Raw genomic sequence first — 14384 nt, 5'->3', positions numbered from 1 at the left:
TCCCTCTCTCTCTCTCTCTCTCTCACTTGCTCCCTCTCTCTCTTTCTCTCCCTCTCTCTCTCTCTCTCTCTCTCTCTCACTCGCTCCCTCTCTCTCTCTGTCTCTCGCTCCCTCTGTCTCTCTCTCTCTCCTCTTTCTCTTTCCTCTTTCTCTCAGTCTCTCCCTCTCTGTCTCTCTCTCGCTCGCTCCCCCCCCCCCCTCTCTCTCCCTCTCTGTCTCTCTCTCGCTCGCTCCCCCTCTGTCTCCCTCCCTCCTCTCTCTCTCTCTCCCCCTCCCTCTCTCTCTCTGTCTCTCTCTCTCTCTCTCTCTCTCTCTCCTCTTTCTCTTTCCTCTTTCTCTCAGTCTCTCCCTCTCTGTCTCTCTCTCGCTCGCCCCCCCTCTCCCTCTCTCTCTCTCTCTCTCGCTCTCTCCCTTGTCCCTCTTTTCCCCCACCCCGACTTCCTGTGGTGGGGTCAGAGGCTGACGGAGTCACACCCACCCCACCCTTTTTAATTCCTGGAACTCCACAGTGGGACCCCTCCTCTGGCGGAACACACACACACACACACACACAAACTGTTGTCACTCCTCATTTACACACATGACATGCGCATGCACACTCATGCAGTCTCCTTGCTTGTGCACTGAACTCTTTCCTCTTGATGTGGATCAAGCTGGATTTGTTAAAGATTTCCAGTGTTTGCTTCATTCTGCTGGACCTGGCAGAACGGGTGTGGTTTTTAAATGAAGCACGACTCCATCAAAGTCCAGAGCATTTCAGATTTCAATTTGTTGTGCGTGTGTTGTTTTGATTCGCTGGTCGACGTGTTGCTGCCTGAACTGTCCCAGAGCGTTGAGCTCCACCCAGCTGGAGCTCCAGATTAACTTAAAACAAACACGCCAATGAACTGAATACAAATCTTGTCGGATCCAGGTCTGGTTGCTGTACCTTTCCAGCAGATTTTGCTAAATTGGGTCCCTGGAAAGGTCAGCAGTGATGCCCAGTGGGACCGGGGGACAGAGGTTTGTGTGTTACTGTTGTGTAGACTAACTTTGTTGGGTAACTAGTTGAATCACATATGTTTTAATGTGTTTGATACGAAGCTGCTGGTGGACTTTTGGGCCCTCAGCTGTGCCGTCTGCAGCCTCCAGCTCCCTCCCAACAGACTAAAATAAATCCCCCCTCCTGCAGATCATCCGTCACTTACCTAAAAATGTAAACAACGCGGCTAAAAGACAAACTCTGTGTCCCGTCTGGCTGCAGAGACACAAGGATCCCTCTGCTGTCCTCCTCTAATGTGAGTCAGGGCGAGTGAAAGCACCTGCTTAGTTTCCACCTTTTGACCAACAGGAGCAAAAAAAATGTCACAGGAAGTTGTTTGCATCACTTCCTGTGTCTTCTGCACTGATCACCACATGTGTTGGCTCTCATGTTTGTTGTTCATCTTTAGTGCTTCGGTCCAAAGCAACTGAACGTTTTAGGTTTCAGAAGTGTGTCACCTGCTCTCAAAGTGCTCGTCCCTTCGAGCGTCCCTTCTCCTGTAGATGCTGACGTACAGCTGAGTCTGGGCATGGACCAGTTTTTGTGGCCGTTCCTCTCATTATCCTGCCACATGTTGTCCTGGCTGTGGTTTTTGTTCCTCACTGGTTCTGGTCCAAGGTAGTTTTCTTTCTCAGAATTGCACAGGAGAGTAAACTTCATCAAAGGTTTTTCCTTCTTGACAGAGAACGTGACTTGTCTGGCTCCAAAATTCAACCTGTCTGTCACTTTACTGAACAGTTTCTCTCTGTTGGTGCAAATTGAAAGCTCTTAGGCGACAGAGGCTGTAGCTCAGTGTCGGCCCAAAGGAAGCAGGCTACCTTCAGATACCAAATGCATCTCAAAGAACAACCAACAATGAAGCCTGAAAAACAACAGCCAGCTGAACAATAGGCTGCAATAAACTGCCACGCACCGCAGGCACTACTTTATCTGGAGAACTTGATCCACTTCAGTGTCTGCTTTTCCCTGAGCATCACTTCGCTGTAGCGCACCATCAGAATTCTTTATGTTTACAGGTATAATCTGCGTAACTATATAAGATAAAGCAAGATAAATAGATAGATGCATAAAAAATCAGAAATGTGTGTTTACACTGTGGTTTATATAATAATGTGCAGAAATCTGTAGTTTATAATTACCATCACTGCCACTATTTAATTTCTCTGACTAAACCTGAAGAAAGAAGAAATTTGCCAATTTAGCTAAATGAAGAGACAAAATCCTAAAAAATCAAAATGTGCATATTGTTTACAGAAACAATCCGATCCAGGTCTCAGATAAGGAAACATGCCACACACTCTGTCTGGTTGTTAAACGTTAGTAAACTAATCCATGTAAAGTTGTTGGTTTGTGTGAGTTGCCACTTTTGGGGGTGGTTGTGTGTGTGTGTGTGTGTGTGTGTGTGTGTGTGTGTGTGTGTGTGTGTGAGGTGTGGCCTCAAGCTGCCTTTACCTTTGTTTAGACGCACAGAGGGGGCTCTGTCCCCTCACAATGGGACTGAGATTCCTGTGTGTGTGTGTGTGTGTGTGTGTGTGTGTGGCGAAGGGGTGGTGCTTGCAGCCACACCCAGTCTGATTGGCCAAAGCCCCACCTCGCTGTAGAATCCACAAATGGCGGGTCACATGTCAGGCCACCAGGTCAGAAACGCACAGTCACAGTGGACAAGCAAAAACAAACAAGAAGAAAATAATAAACACAAACGCCGCTGATATGGTGTAACGGAACGACCGTCAGCTCAGAGCTCAAGAGAAAGACAGAAAATGAGCAACTTGTCGCTGTTTGATTTTTAAATTACACAGATAAAGCCTGAATAATATATTTTGTAATATATCCTCAGAAGTATATTAATCACTGAACTTCTGAAAACGGGAACAAGCACCGTTTTATTTCCATTCATACCAAAAATACTCTTGCCAGCTGTTATCTCTGTTATGTTATTCTTTTATTTGCCACCAAAGTCTGTGAAGGTCAAAGCTCCAGAAAAGCAGCTAATTAATCACATTAGCTTTATATTAGATGTGATCATTATTACTTCCAATATTAAAAAACCAATTTGTTTTCATGCAGCAGTCGACTGTTAAAATTCAACAAACTCTTCTTCTCGGTTGATTAAGTTAAAGCTATGAATACAAAATATAAGGCAAAGGTGTGAGGTCATGTGATGCCATGTTGAGGAGAAATATTTTGACTTCTGCTGGAAACAAGTGAAAACAACAACTGGAAGTCTCCTTGACTTTATCGGTTAACGGATCATTAAATCAAAATATTTGAACGTGTCAACTTGGAACTTCATAGTTCAGTCAGTGAGCTTTCGGACAACTGATAAACTTTTGTATTATTGTAGTCAGTATAAATGTGTTTTCGCCTTCATTTATATTCTAATTTTGTCAGTTTTAGAAAAATAATTTTGAGAAAATTCAGACGAATTCAGATTCCATTTCAGACGAAACTTAAACTTGTTTACTGCTGAGGTTCTTTTTTTATATTGATCAGTTGTTGGACTGTTTAGTGTGTGTGTGTGTGTGTGTGTGTGTGTGTGTGTGAGAGAGAATCTCCGGGTGGTAGAAATGTTGAATGTGAGCGACAGGAAGTGGACATGGAGGAGAAAATGGAGACAGAGAAGAAGAGAATGGGTGTGTGTTGAGTCCCTGTGCCTTGGCACTCCCCACACCTCTCTCTCTCTCTCTCTCTCTCTCTCTGTGTCTCTCGCTCGGCTTCCAGAGAAGGGTGTGTCCGCCTGCCTGCCGCTGAAAGGGAGGGAGGGGTCAGTTCACGGTGACTCCTCCCTGCTCGCTCGCTCTCTCTGTTATTTCTCTTTCGCTCTCATTCCCTCAGTGGCAGCTTCAGGATCAGGCCTTTTGTCTGTCCACCTTCTCTGTCTCTTCAGTTTTCTGTCTTTCTTCTAAAAGTGTGTGTTTGTTCTTCCTGCCCCCCCTCCCCTCCTCCTCCTCCCCCTTCCTCCTCATCCTCACCTCCTTCTTCCTTCTGGCAGAATTTTTTAAGAGGGTGTTTTTTTGTTTTTTGTTTTTTTTTTTGAGCAGAGGTAATGCTTCTTACTTCCTAACTCTAGCGTGCCATTTCCTGTCTCACTTCCTCTCCTACCTGTCTTACTACCTCACTTCCTCCCTCCTTTCCTCTCACCCCCCCCACCACTTCCTTCTTCCCCCAGCCTGGAAGTTTTGGCATTCATATCATTCTCTCACCCCTTCTTCTTCTTCTGTCCTCGACCATTTCACCTCACCTCCCCCCCTTCTTCTCTCTCCCTCCCCTTATCACCTCCTCAACACCCCTCCTCCACCTCCCCCCACCCCCTTCTGCATCTTCCTTTCCAAGTAGTCATCCTCTCTTCTTCTTCTTCTCTTCTTCAGTGCCAGTCGACTCCTAAGCAGAAGAAAAATGCTGGCGGCGCCCAGAAGAAGCAGAGGAGCCCGGCCAAGCAGAGCGCCCTGACCCGGAGACAGCAGCAACAGCAGCAACAACAACAAGCAGCGCAGGTGTCGTCGTCACCTCCGCCCCCTGTCGTCCAGGAAGAGGAGGAAAAGGAGGAGGAGCCGGTGACCAGGCCTCAGCTGCCGCCGCAGGAGGAGGAGGAGGAGTCAGGCGAGGAGGAGCGAGAAGAGGCGGCGACAAAGTCGGTGAGGAAGAAGAGGGAGAAAGGAAAGAAGAAGGAGGAAGAAGAAGAGGAGGAGAAGGAGGAGGAAGAGGAGGAGGAGGGTGAAGCAGACATGCCCTCTGTACAGATCAAACCAGAGCCAGAGGAGATGGAGTGCACGGTGAGGAGGGGACGGGGGGCGGGGCCGGGTTGGATTGGTTGATCAGGAATCATTGGATTGGGTGGAGGTTCTATGGGCTGATGGGCGGACGGAGGGATTACAGTCAGGCATGGCATTGCATCACATCATTTTTCCATAGACTTCAACACAATCTGAGCGTGTCGCCCCTTATCATGAGTTAGAACAAAGATCTCAGGCTCTTCAGCGTCGACTTTGGTGACGACGTGTCATTGGCTGATTGGTCACATGACCCTGTGACAAATCGCTCATCTTACTCTCCTTTCGCTGTTTTCTGTCAGCTGTTAAACGGTTTATCGCTTGTTTAGATCTTTAGGTTTTAAAGCGTCGGTTTCCATCAGTCACATGACCACGCAGGCTGAGGTCAGGAAAGACGAGGAAAGACAAAACAAACACCAAACTGTCAGTTTGACACATCCAAAAACGGTTTGCAGACGCCTTCCTGCTTCTGCTTTGCTGTAGTTGTGTATTTTTCTTGTGTATGGACAGACGGATTATCTCCCACAAACTGTTTACGACCTGCCTGATTATCTCACCGCCAAGTTCTGGTGTCACCGTGAGCAGGAATGATGAGCAGGACCAGCAAAGTAAGCCCAGATAAGGCGTAGATATTGAGATTAAACATCAGATTTTGTTGTGTTTCGCCAGCTTGAAACTGACACGCTGAACTGGGATTAAACCTGTGTGAATGGGCCCGGACGCCTTATCTGACCTGGGCTGAAGTGGCTGTTTAGATCGAACACAACAAGGGGCCGTGCTGCTGTGTGTGTGTGTGTGTGTGTGTGTAGGGGGGTGTGTTGTTTCAGGCGCTGCTGAGACGACGTAACACAATCCAGGAAAGTTGGTTTGAGTAACAGACTGGTGAGTTAGAGTCTCATCAGGTGCCAGAACTCTGCACAACGGCTGACAGAACGGCGAGGCCGGATTTCACTGCTCTGAAAGGTCACCAGCAGGAACACCGGACAGTTTTCACCGGATATCTGACGAGACTGAGCAGAACCGCATCGGACTGGACCGGATCTGGATTTGGTTTTTGCCATGCGGTGCTGTTGTTAATGTGAAACTGGCGCTGTTTAGGGGGGCATTTGTTTGTTTTTATTGTGAGAGGCACGTTAAGAGAGAGAGAGAGAGAGAGAGAGACGGGATGACACGAATCAAAGGACCACAGATCGGACCTGAAGCCGGGCCGCTGCTGTACGACGAAGCCTTGTTGGTTCCTGCTCTGCACCAAATAGCAAATGAATACAATGTGGGCTGTGTTGTGAAATAAACAGGACGGAAACGAGAAGAAAGAGGGAGAGATGCACAAATTATGAAGAAATGCTGCAGTTTTAATTGGTTGGTGTTATGGGGGTGATTCTCGGATGTGAAATTTTATGTATTGACTGAGCTATTCGGGGGCCTTTTTCTTTTCTAGCTCTGAGTTTATGGCACAGATCAGTTATTTCAGGATTAGCTCACACTCAAACGGCCTCTGCATCATAAATTTCTGCTCCTTTAAATCTCTGAGAGACTTGATATTAATTGTAATTGTGCAGAAAAACGATCCTCACATCCTCACATTCAGCGTAAACATTTCCGTGAGTACTTCTGAGCTTCTGAATCAGTACGAGGCCAGGCGCAGGTCTTGGTGCGGGTTCATTGTGAAGGAAAGGTCGACTGTGTGAAACTCTGGTGTTTCTTTGTTATTACGGTTTTTGTTAAAAACACACTCAAATTTGATCAGCTACATTTAAATTAAATCGTGTCACTCTTTGTCTGTTCAGCAAATTTAATATAAAACCTGTTGACACGCAGATGAAATAGCAGGACGCCAACACCAACCTCTTCGATCATCTTTTTAATTCCTATCAGCCCTAAAACTGAACTCTATCATCTGCCTTTGAGGTTTTAAGGGACTCTCTCCTGCTGTGTCCTCTTAGTGAGTGAGTTGACAACTACGTTTCAGTTTTTGGTCATCGCTTCACTTCACTATCACAGATTTGGTGTGAATTAGATTTCGGTCCGGGAGGGTTCCTGTGAACAAAGTCAGCGGGTGCAGAGGACTGATGGAAAGGGCGGGACGGAGTGAGATGGAAACAGAGCGGAGGATGAGCTGTGGATCTGAGAGGAGATAGAGGGTTAGGGCTAGACGAAGGACTGAGCCGAGCACGGTGGTGATTTTGTGAGGAAGACGATGGTCGTGATGGAGCTCGGAGACATTTTTGAGGCTGTTTCTAGCAGCACAACTCTTTCATCCCTCTTTGCTCCTGCATCTTCATCTGCTTCTTCTTCTTTTACTGCTTACACCAAAGAAAGCAGAGCCATAAAATCCAGCATTTCCTGCTCAGTTCAGCTTTTGTCTCTCAGGAAGGAAGAACTATTTAACTCTGACTTTTACACTTGAGAAAGAAAAAGCTTTCTATCAATATTTTTCTTTTCAATTAACTGATCAATAGTCTATAAAAACAGTTTCCCAGAGATCTGAATGATGTCTTTGTCGAGATGGTTCACTCCATCAGTTAGAAGAAATCCTAAAAATACCAAGTTTATAAGCGGGAAAACTCTCCGCTTTGAGAAGCAGAGTACATTTTTATTGATTGGTTTCTGTCTTCAATGTTAGCGCGACGCTAACATATAGGGGCTGATTCTATAGGAGTTAAACAGCAGGTTCAGCAGTTCCCAGGCCAGTGGGGAAATCTGTGGATATTAAAAGTGAAAGAGACCTCATTGCTGGAGAGCCTTTAAGCAAAGCTCTCGGCCCCCCCTGGGTTTCCAACAGCAGTGAATGAATTAATTGAACTGTGTGAATGTGAAGGGGAAAAAAAAAAAACCAAAAAACAAAAAGAGAGACTTGTGACCTTTGGCTGGTCCTCGGGGATATATAAAGATGACAGGATATATTAAGATCATGATGACTCTTTGCTCTGTCAACACGATGTCAGGAAAACGAAAAGGGGGAGCGGGTCGTCCTGAAAAGCTGTAGAAAGTCATAAAACACACTTTAGGAACGGACAAACACTCGCTCGCTCTCATGTGATGTCCAGTACGCTGATAATTGCGTTTTTTTTAAGCAAAGCTGACCTTTTTGTTTGTTTTTATCCTGATTGACTTTCAGGCAGCGTATCAGTAGAACAGACTCCGTGAAACAAACCCTCAGGAGGTCAGAGGTCACGGCAGCACCAAGCCGTCCTGACAAGAGGTTGTGTGAATCTTTTTGAGGAGAAAAGGGGCTCCTCCAGAGACCAAGCCCTTACTTGTCACTTGAATTCCCCTCCAACTCGGGTTCCGACTATTTCAGTCTGAAGGCTTTGGCTGATAAATAAAGCTGCACACAACCAGGGAGTTTTTTCCCAGATTGTGTCTCAGGAAGTTTGACCAACCTGATCATTTTTCCTTTAGTTTCACTGCCTGCATCGATAGATTAAATTAAATCCAATAAAAATTTTGAACAATGGTGATAATAATAATAACATATTATAACATATCATATAACATATCATAAAACTAAACTCTGCTGCTAATTGGAAAATTAGAAAAGCACAAAGGGGTCATGAGGAACGGATCTAAACATGCAGTTGTTGTTTAGGATTTTTTTCTTTTGTTGATGTGACTTTGTTCTTTGTAATTCTATATTTTTTTCTTATTGTTATGTAAGTTAAGGCTGGTTGGCGTTTCCTGCCCTCATCAGGAAAGTGCTTATCATAATAATCATAAGCGATGAGATCACGGGTCGAAAAGCACAGGCATGTTTCCCGCCTTGGCGTTAAGCTGACAGGTAGGTCGGTGTATCTCGTTATACTGGGAGCTGGAGGAGGTTATAGTATAAAGGGTGTGAACGGTAATGATAAGGTGAGGCCTGTCGGAGTCACAGGCACCATTAACCCGGCCTGGATAACAGAGGAAGGGAGGGAAGGGTGTTGTCATCTGGATGGGTGAGGTATGAAGAGTGGAAGCTGCAGGAAGTGTGAAGGAGGAAAAAAAAAAACAAAACCCCAAAACAACAAAAGTGGAGAGAAAAAGAATTAATGAGGAGACGTGACGGAGGAGTGCAGATGGATGGAGGTGAGATACCAGGGGAGGTGTGGACTCTCAGATAAGGACGGGCGGCGCTGCAGGATTATGACTGCTGTAAATTGATCCTCCATGTTGTTTCTGTCCTGTGTTTTCTGTAATATCTTTGTCCCACATTTTATTTTAAAAGATGAGACTGATCTGCTCCTTTTGAGTTTCCATAAGAAAAGCCCCCCCTCCCTTTTGTATTTATCCCAGAGCACGTTGCACATTACAATCTCTGATATTTAGGCTTCGTATTTCGCTGGAGTCCTGGACATTCATGTAATGTAAAATGATTAAAACGTGGAACTATTTCTGTCAGGAAATATTCCATTGCCTTCATTTCCAGGGTCACACCGGGTCAAGTCCAAGTCCTGGAGTGCCTGGAAACAAAAACAAACTAAAAGCCGGAGGGTTCAACTCTTCAACTTCGGCCGCGACAAGTTAGTCATGAAGCTGTCAAAGCGACATATATGGCCTTTTTTTAAAATGTTTTAACTTCAGAGAAAAAGACTGACCAGGGTATGAGTTGGACCTGCGGTGGGCGAAGGCATGGCAACACTGCAAGATATTTATCATCCCGTTACTCTGACTGAAACAACAATTGATATGCCGACACAATGTGGCAGGATTCCTCCAGACTATAGTTATCTAGAAGGCCGGCGGGGAGCTGCGGTTCATGGCGGCGCATGTGATATGTAAGAATGTGGGATTGGCAGGACTGACTCTGTTAGCAGGGAGTGGTGTGTTTGTGAGGGAAGACCGAAGGTGAAGTCAATAGCTGAGTCAAACGTAGAGCTGATATTCACTTTCTGCAGCATCCTTACGGAGCCAGCGGAGGTGTTGGTGGCTTGTTTGGATTAAGGTTAACATCGGGTGTGTGGTTTCAGATTGAGGAATTAAAGACGTAAATAAAAGTGAAGCATTCAACGAGAATCTATAGAGAGATAATTGAAAAGTTTATAGCAGGAGAATTAACCCTCTTGTCACCTTTGCGGAGGCTGATGAATCAAATTTATCTCCCTTGCTGAGATAAATCTAAGCTGCTGAGAGGTGATCAGGTTCACACTGTCGGTGTCATATTCATAAGCAAGTTGAGATTTGTTGCGTTTCTGCTTATTTTTAGTGGCATGTAGCCAACGAGGGAGACGGAGGTGTGAACCCAGTGTTCAGCATCTAACGCTGTCCTGTCAAGGTTGTGCGTTTGACAGGATTGTAGATAATGTCAGGTGTGCTGCAGTTCAGCTGATGCTTCGTTATGATTTTTTTTTTTTTTGTCCTGAGCACATCTCCTCTTATCAAAGCAACAAAGTTGGATCTGACCTGCCCAGACTTGACACCAGTTGTATGAGGAAGCCAATTTGCCGATGGCTCTATAAAATGTGACAGCTGATCAAAAAAATTCAAACTTCTATGTATATGTTTACGCTAAAAACCTCCACTTTCTTCTTTGTCTCCAGAAACTGCTACGACACCAATATGTTTTGTGAAGTTCCTCAAGGTTCAGTATTTGGGCCACTCTAAATTTAGGTTTGCGTGTTTCTATTCTCTACACAAACGTACCTTCCTCTTGGTGTGAGTCTTTGACAACTAAAATAGAAATTGTTTACACTCTAGACTGTCCACTCCTTTCTTGTGATTATATGTTTTTGCTAGTCTTTCCAAAAGAGTTGAAAATGCAGGTCTTTGATTGCTGACTTGTTAAATACTGACATGCTTCATATGTTGAACTTTTACATTATGTCTGATTTATTTCCTTACCGACTGTCTCAGCTGATCATTCACGGAATAACAGATACAGAAAGTTTAATTTGCTGTCAGGAAATGAAATCCAAACTCACCGAAAGCATCTTACATTTGAGGTGAAAAGTAGTTTTATGTCTGTGTGTCGACATGAGGCTGTGAGGGCAGCGGAGGGCTGGGGGAGGGGGTTGTTGAGCCCAAAGTGTGTGTGTTTGTGTGTGCATTTGTGTTGTGTTGTAGCACGGTGTGGTTTGGGTTAGTAAAGGGTGGGGGCTGGGTGGAGTAGTATTGCGTAAGGCATCATTAGGCAGAGGGTGTGTGTGTGTGTGTGTGTGTGTGTGTGTGTGCGTGTTGACCACACCTCTGTGACTGCCTCGAGCAGAGGGGAGTGGAGTTTCCTGTCCAAAGATAAAGTCTCCAGGAAGCAGATCCTCATGGCATTCGCTCCGTTGGGAACCTGCAGGCACTTAAACGCCTCACATCGTACCGAACGTCACAGTTCTTTCACTGAAGTTCCTTCTTATCGCTTCTAACACGAGTCTTCAACATATCTGGGATTTAAGGCAGAATATTTGACTTTGTCGGGTAACAGATTGATTATTTGCTGTGTAAAACGTCCCAGGGAGTGTAAGGTGATGACTTGTCCGGCCATCAGAATTAAGCTTTGAGGTTTTTCACGTATCTCGAGCAGCAACTATTAAACTAAGAAGCTGCAGAATGTTTTACATTTTAAGATCTCAGAATACCTGCAGATCATTTGGACTAAACCTTTATTCCGTTGATTTCATTTCATTCATGTTTTCTGCTGCCGTCTGATCGAACGTCAGAGGAGTGTTTGTTCTGCTGACTGTAACGGACCCGGTCACCGAGCTGTGACGTGCCTTGCTCAAGAGCAGCCGGTCGTCTTTGGTTGTTGGCTAAATGGAAACCGGTCGGCTGGTTAGAGAGAGATGGCTTTTGTTTTTCGGTGGCAGGAGGAGGTCGAAGGTCAACCTTTGGCCTTGTTATGGATTTTCAGTAAAAGTTAGGAGATGCTTTTCCTGTATTCTCACACACACACACACACACACACACACACACACACACACACACACACACTATCTCATCTCTTCTTGCTGTTGTTCTCTCTCTCTCCCTCTCTCTCTGCCTCTCTCTCCCTCTCTCTCTTGCCCTAATAGGATATGTCGAGGGAGGCTCTGCTTCCGCTCGCCCCGTCACCATGGCAACCGCGGCTCTGGCGGGAGTTGTCGAAAAGACTGTGTAGCCCGACTCCCCCCTCCCTCCCCCTCCTCCTCCTCTTCTTCTTCTTCTTTCTCCTCTTCCTCCTCCACCTTTCCAACCGACCCCCCCTCCCCTCCCACATTCTCTCTCTCTCTCTCTGTTTCTCTACCTCTCTCGCTCCCCCTGCCCCCCACCTCAGCACAGTGAATAGCCCTGTAATCTCTCATTTTCTCTCTCTCTCACTTTCTCTCTCCCTCTCTCACAAACACACATGTATACACACAAAGACACACACAAACACACAATGAGGTCCTCTGTGTGTGTGTGTTTGTGTGTGTGTGTGTCACTGATGTATGCACATAAACAAGTCAGTTGTCCTCCAGCAAACAGGAGCAGTCATGCACAAAGATGGACCACAACACTTACACACATGTACATGCAATCTATTAGTACGTGTGTGTGTGTGTGTGTGTGTGTGTGTGTATTAGTGAGAGAGAGAGAGAGAGAGAGGGTGTGTGTGAGACATAAGAGGTTAGAGGCCTATTTACTGTGCTTTTGCCAGGAGGGCTTTGCTAGCATGAGTGTTAGTCAGTGTGTGCATTTCCTTGTGTGCGCGAAACTGTGTGTGTGTGTGTGTGTGTGTGTGTGCGCGCTTCTGTTCAGGGCTTTCAATCCATTCAGGAGCACATTCACAATTTTTGGATGCAGAGAGGGAGCTAGAGAGAAAGAGAGAGAGTGAGATGCTGTGGGGAAAAGAGGTGAATGCATTGCAGATATTGGACGGCGCAGTTTCCTCTGCTGGTGCAGGATGATGATGTCATTGTTGGCAGCCCACTTCCTTCGAAGTGGAGCTTCCAGGAAGTAAAAACAGCTGCTCTGTTGGGGACAGGAAGCAGATGATGTCTTCTTTTCAGAGCTAAAGCTCGGCATCTTGCAGTCCATTGAGGAGACGGGCTGATGTCTCATGCTGATATCACAGATGATGTTGCCGAATGTGAATTATATGAATGAATGAGTCACTTCTGCTGTAAGATCATGCAGGACTCTTCATCTGCAGCCCTGTCAGGTGGTTGAATCACTTCAGAAAGTCCCTCTCTTCTCAGTTTTGGCGTCCATAACAAGCTTCGCTTCAGCGTCACTGGAGGCTTTGTGACGTCGGAGACCTTCAAATGAAAACTAAGTGCTGCATCTGTTCCCAAACAGCGTGACAAGCTGGAGAAGTGCGCAGGAAATGGACTGCGTGTGTGTGTTTGTGGAGATGTCGGCAGACGAAGGGCCTGGTTATCCCGAATGACACAGAGGAATTTGTGCGACGTAAACAATGGTGACACCCGATGAAGTAATGAGACTGTGGCAACGAAACAGGCGGCAGTGACATCTTAGATTAGTTTGTTGTTGTTGTCGTCTGACCTTATTTCACCTGAAATGCTGCACACAAGCTGTCCGAGTGCTCAGTGGTATTATGCGGAGGATGTTAACCCGCGAGGAACCTGCAGAAGCACTAAGTGTGTGTGTGTGTGTGTGTGAGAGAGAGATTGCCATCAGCTGTCAGAATGCAAAAGTGTTGTTGCTCCAAACGACTGCACTGGAGGGCAGAACAGGAGATGTATGCAGCTCGTGTACACTTCAGATAAGGCAAACAGTTTTCTAGAAGCGGGTGAAATGATAAGAAGATTAAATTGCAGACAAGACACACAATCTCATCGTGAAACATTTGTTTTTGTTAATGCTTTTTTTTTCCCTTTTTGTTTGAAAGCGGCGAATGAGCGATTGAGCCTCCTCATTCAGTGACCTTATAATCTCAAGTATGAAGAAGCCCACTTTGCACAGTCTGCTTCTACATGAGTGTCATTAATCAAGTATTTACAGTTTACAACTGTATGTGTCGTAGCCATCCAAAGGAGCTCGCAGATTCCACACAATCAGTAAAACTGCTCTTCTTCTGATACGCAAACAGATTCTGAAGGATGCAATCACATGCAGCAAAGGATCATGAGTAGGACTCAAGCCTGGGCCACTTTGGTTTGAAGTTGTGTGAAGTTTTCCCTGCAGCAGATGAGATTTATTCAAATAGAGTAGAAGAGAGAATTTAAAGTAATTTGAAACATCCAAACAGATATTTATTTATCCGGGGCGTACTCGGGTATGAGTCCTACCGAGCCTGCCTCCTGTCTGACACAAAAAACAAAATCTACATCTTAACAGGAAAATTTGCTCCGTTCAGATTTAAAATTAGGAACTTAAAAAAGCCAAGTAAGGAAAATGTTCCATCCTGCTGAAATAAATTCACCTGTATCCAACAATAACAGACTGTTTCCCGAGTTTCGCCGAGGTGTTGCGGGTGCAGACGATGTCAGAAACAGGCATCAGTGGTGTTGGAAGTTTGGCTCCTGAGATGGCTGAGCTAAGATGTTAGTGGTTTTCCATTTATTAAAAGTGATGGTTTTGAAATAGATTTCTTTTTTTTGTTGCCACTGAAATGAACAGACTAGTTGCCGTCCCTCCCCTGTTTGGCCGGCAGGGATTCTTTTCAGTAAAAACAAATAGCTGAAAACGGTGAAATAAAATTTTCT

At 45.5% G+C, this 14384-nt stretch overlaps 1 protein-coding gene across 2 annotated transcripts in view; it reads left to right on the top strand.

Moving 5' to 3' along the window:
- The window catches only part of klf8 (Kruppel like factor 8), a 50675-nt gene that overhangs the window by 20508 nt on the left and 15783 nt on the right, over positions 1-14384 (top strand). For both annotated transcript variants that reach the window (XM_029518666.1, XM_029518665.1), the window contains exon 2: positions 4390-4794. In XM_029518666.1, coding sequence (XP_029374526.1) covers positions 4390-4794 — 405 coding nt within the window. The remainder of the gene's footprint in view (positions 1-4389; positions 4795-14384) is intronic.

The sequence above is a fragment of the Echeneis naucrates genome, chromosome 14 (assembly GCF_900963305.1).
Source record: "Echeneis naucrates chromosome 14, fEcheNa1.1, whole genome shotgun sequence".
NCBI lineage: Eukaryota > Metazoa > Chordata > Actinopteri > Carangiformes > Echeneidae > Echeneis > Echeneis naucrates.
This window is presented reverse-complemented; position numbering and strand designations above follow the sequence as displayed.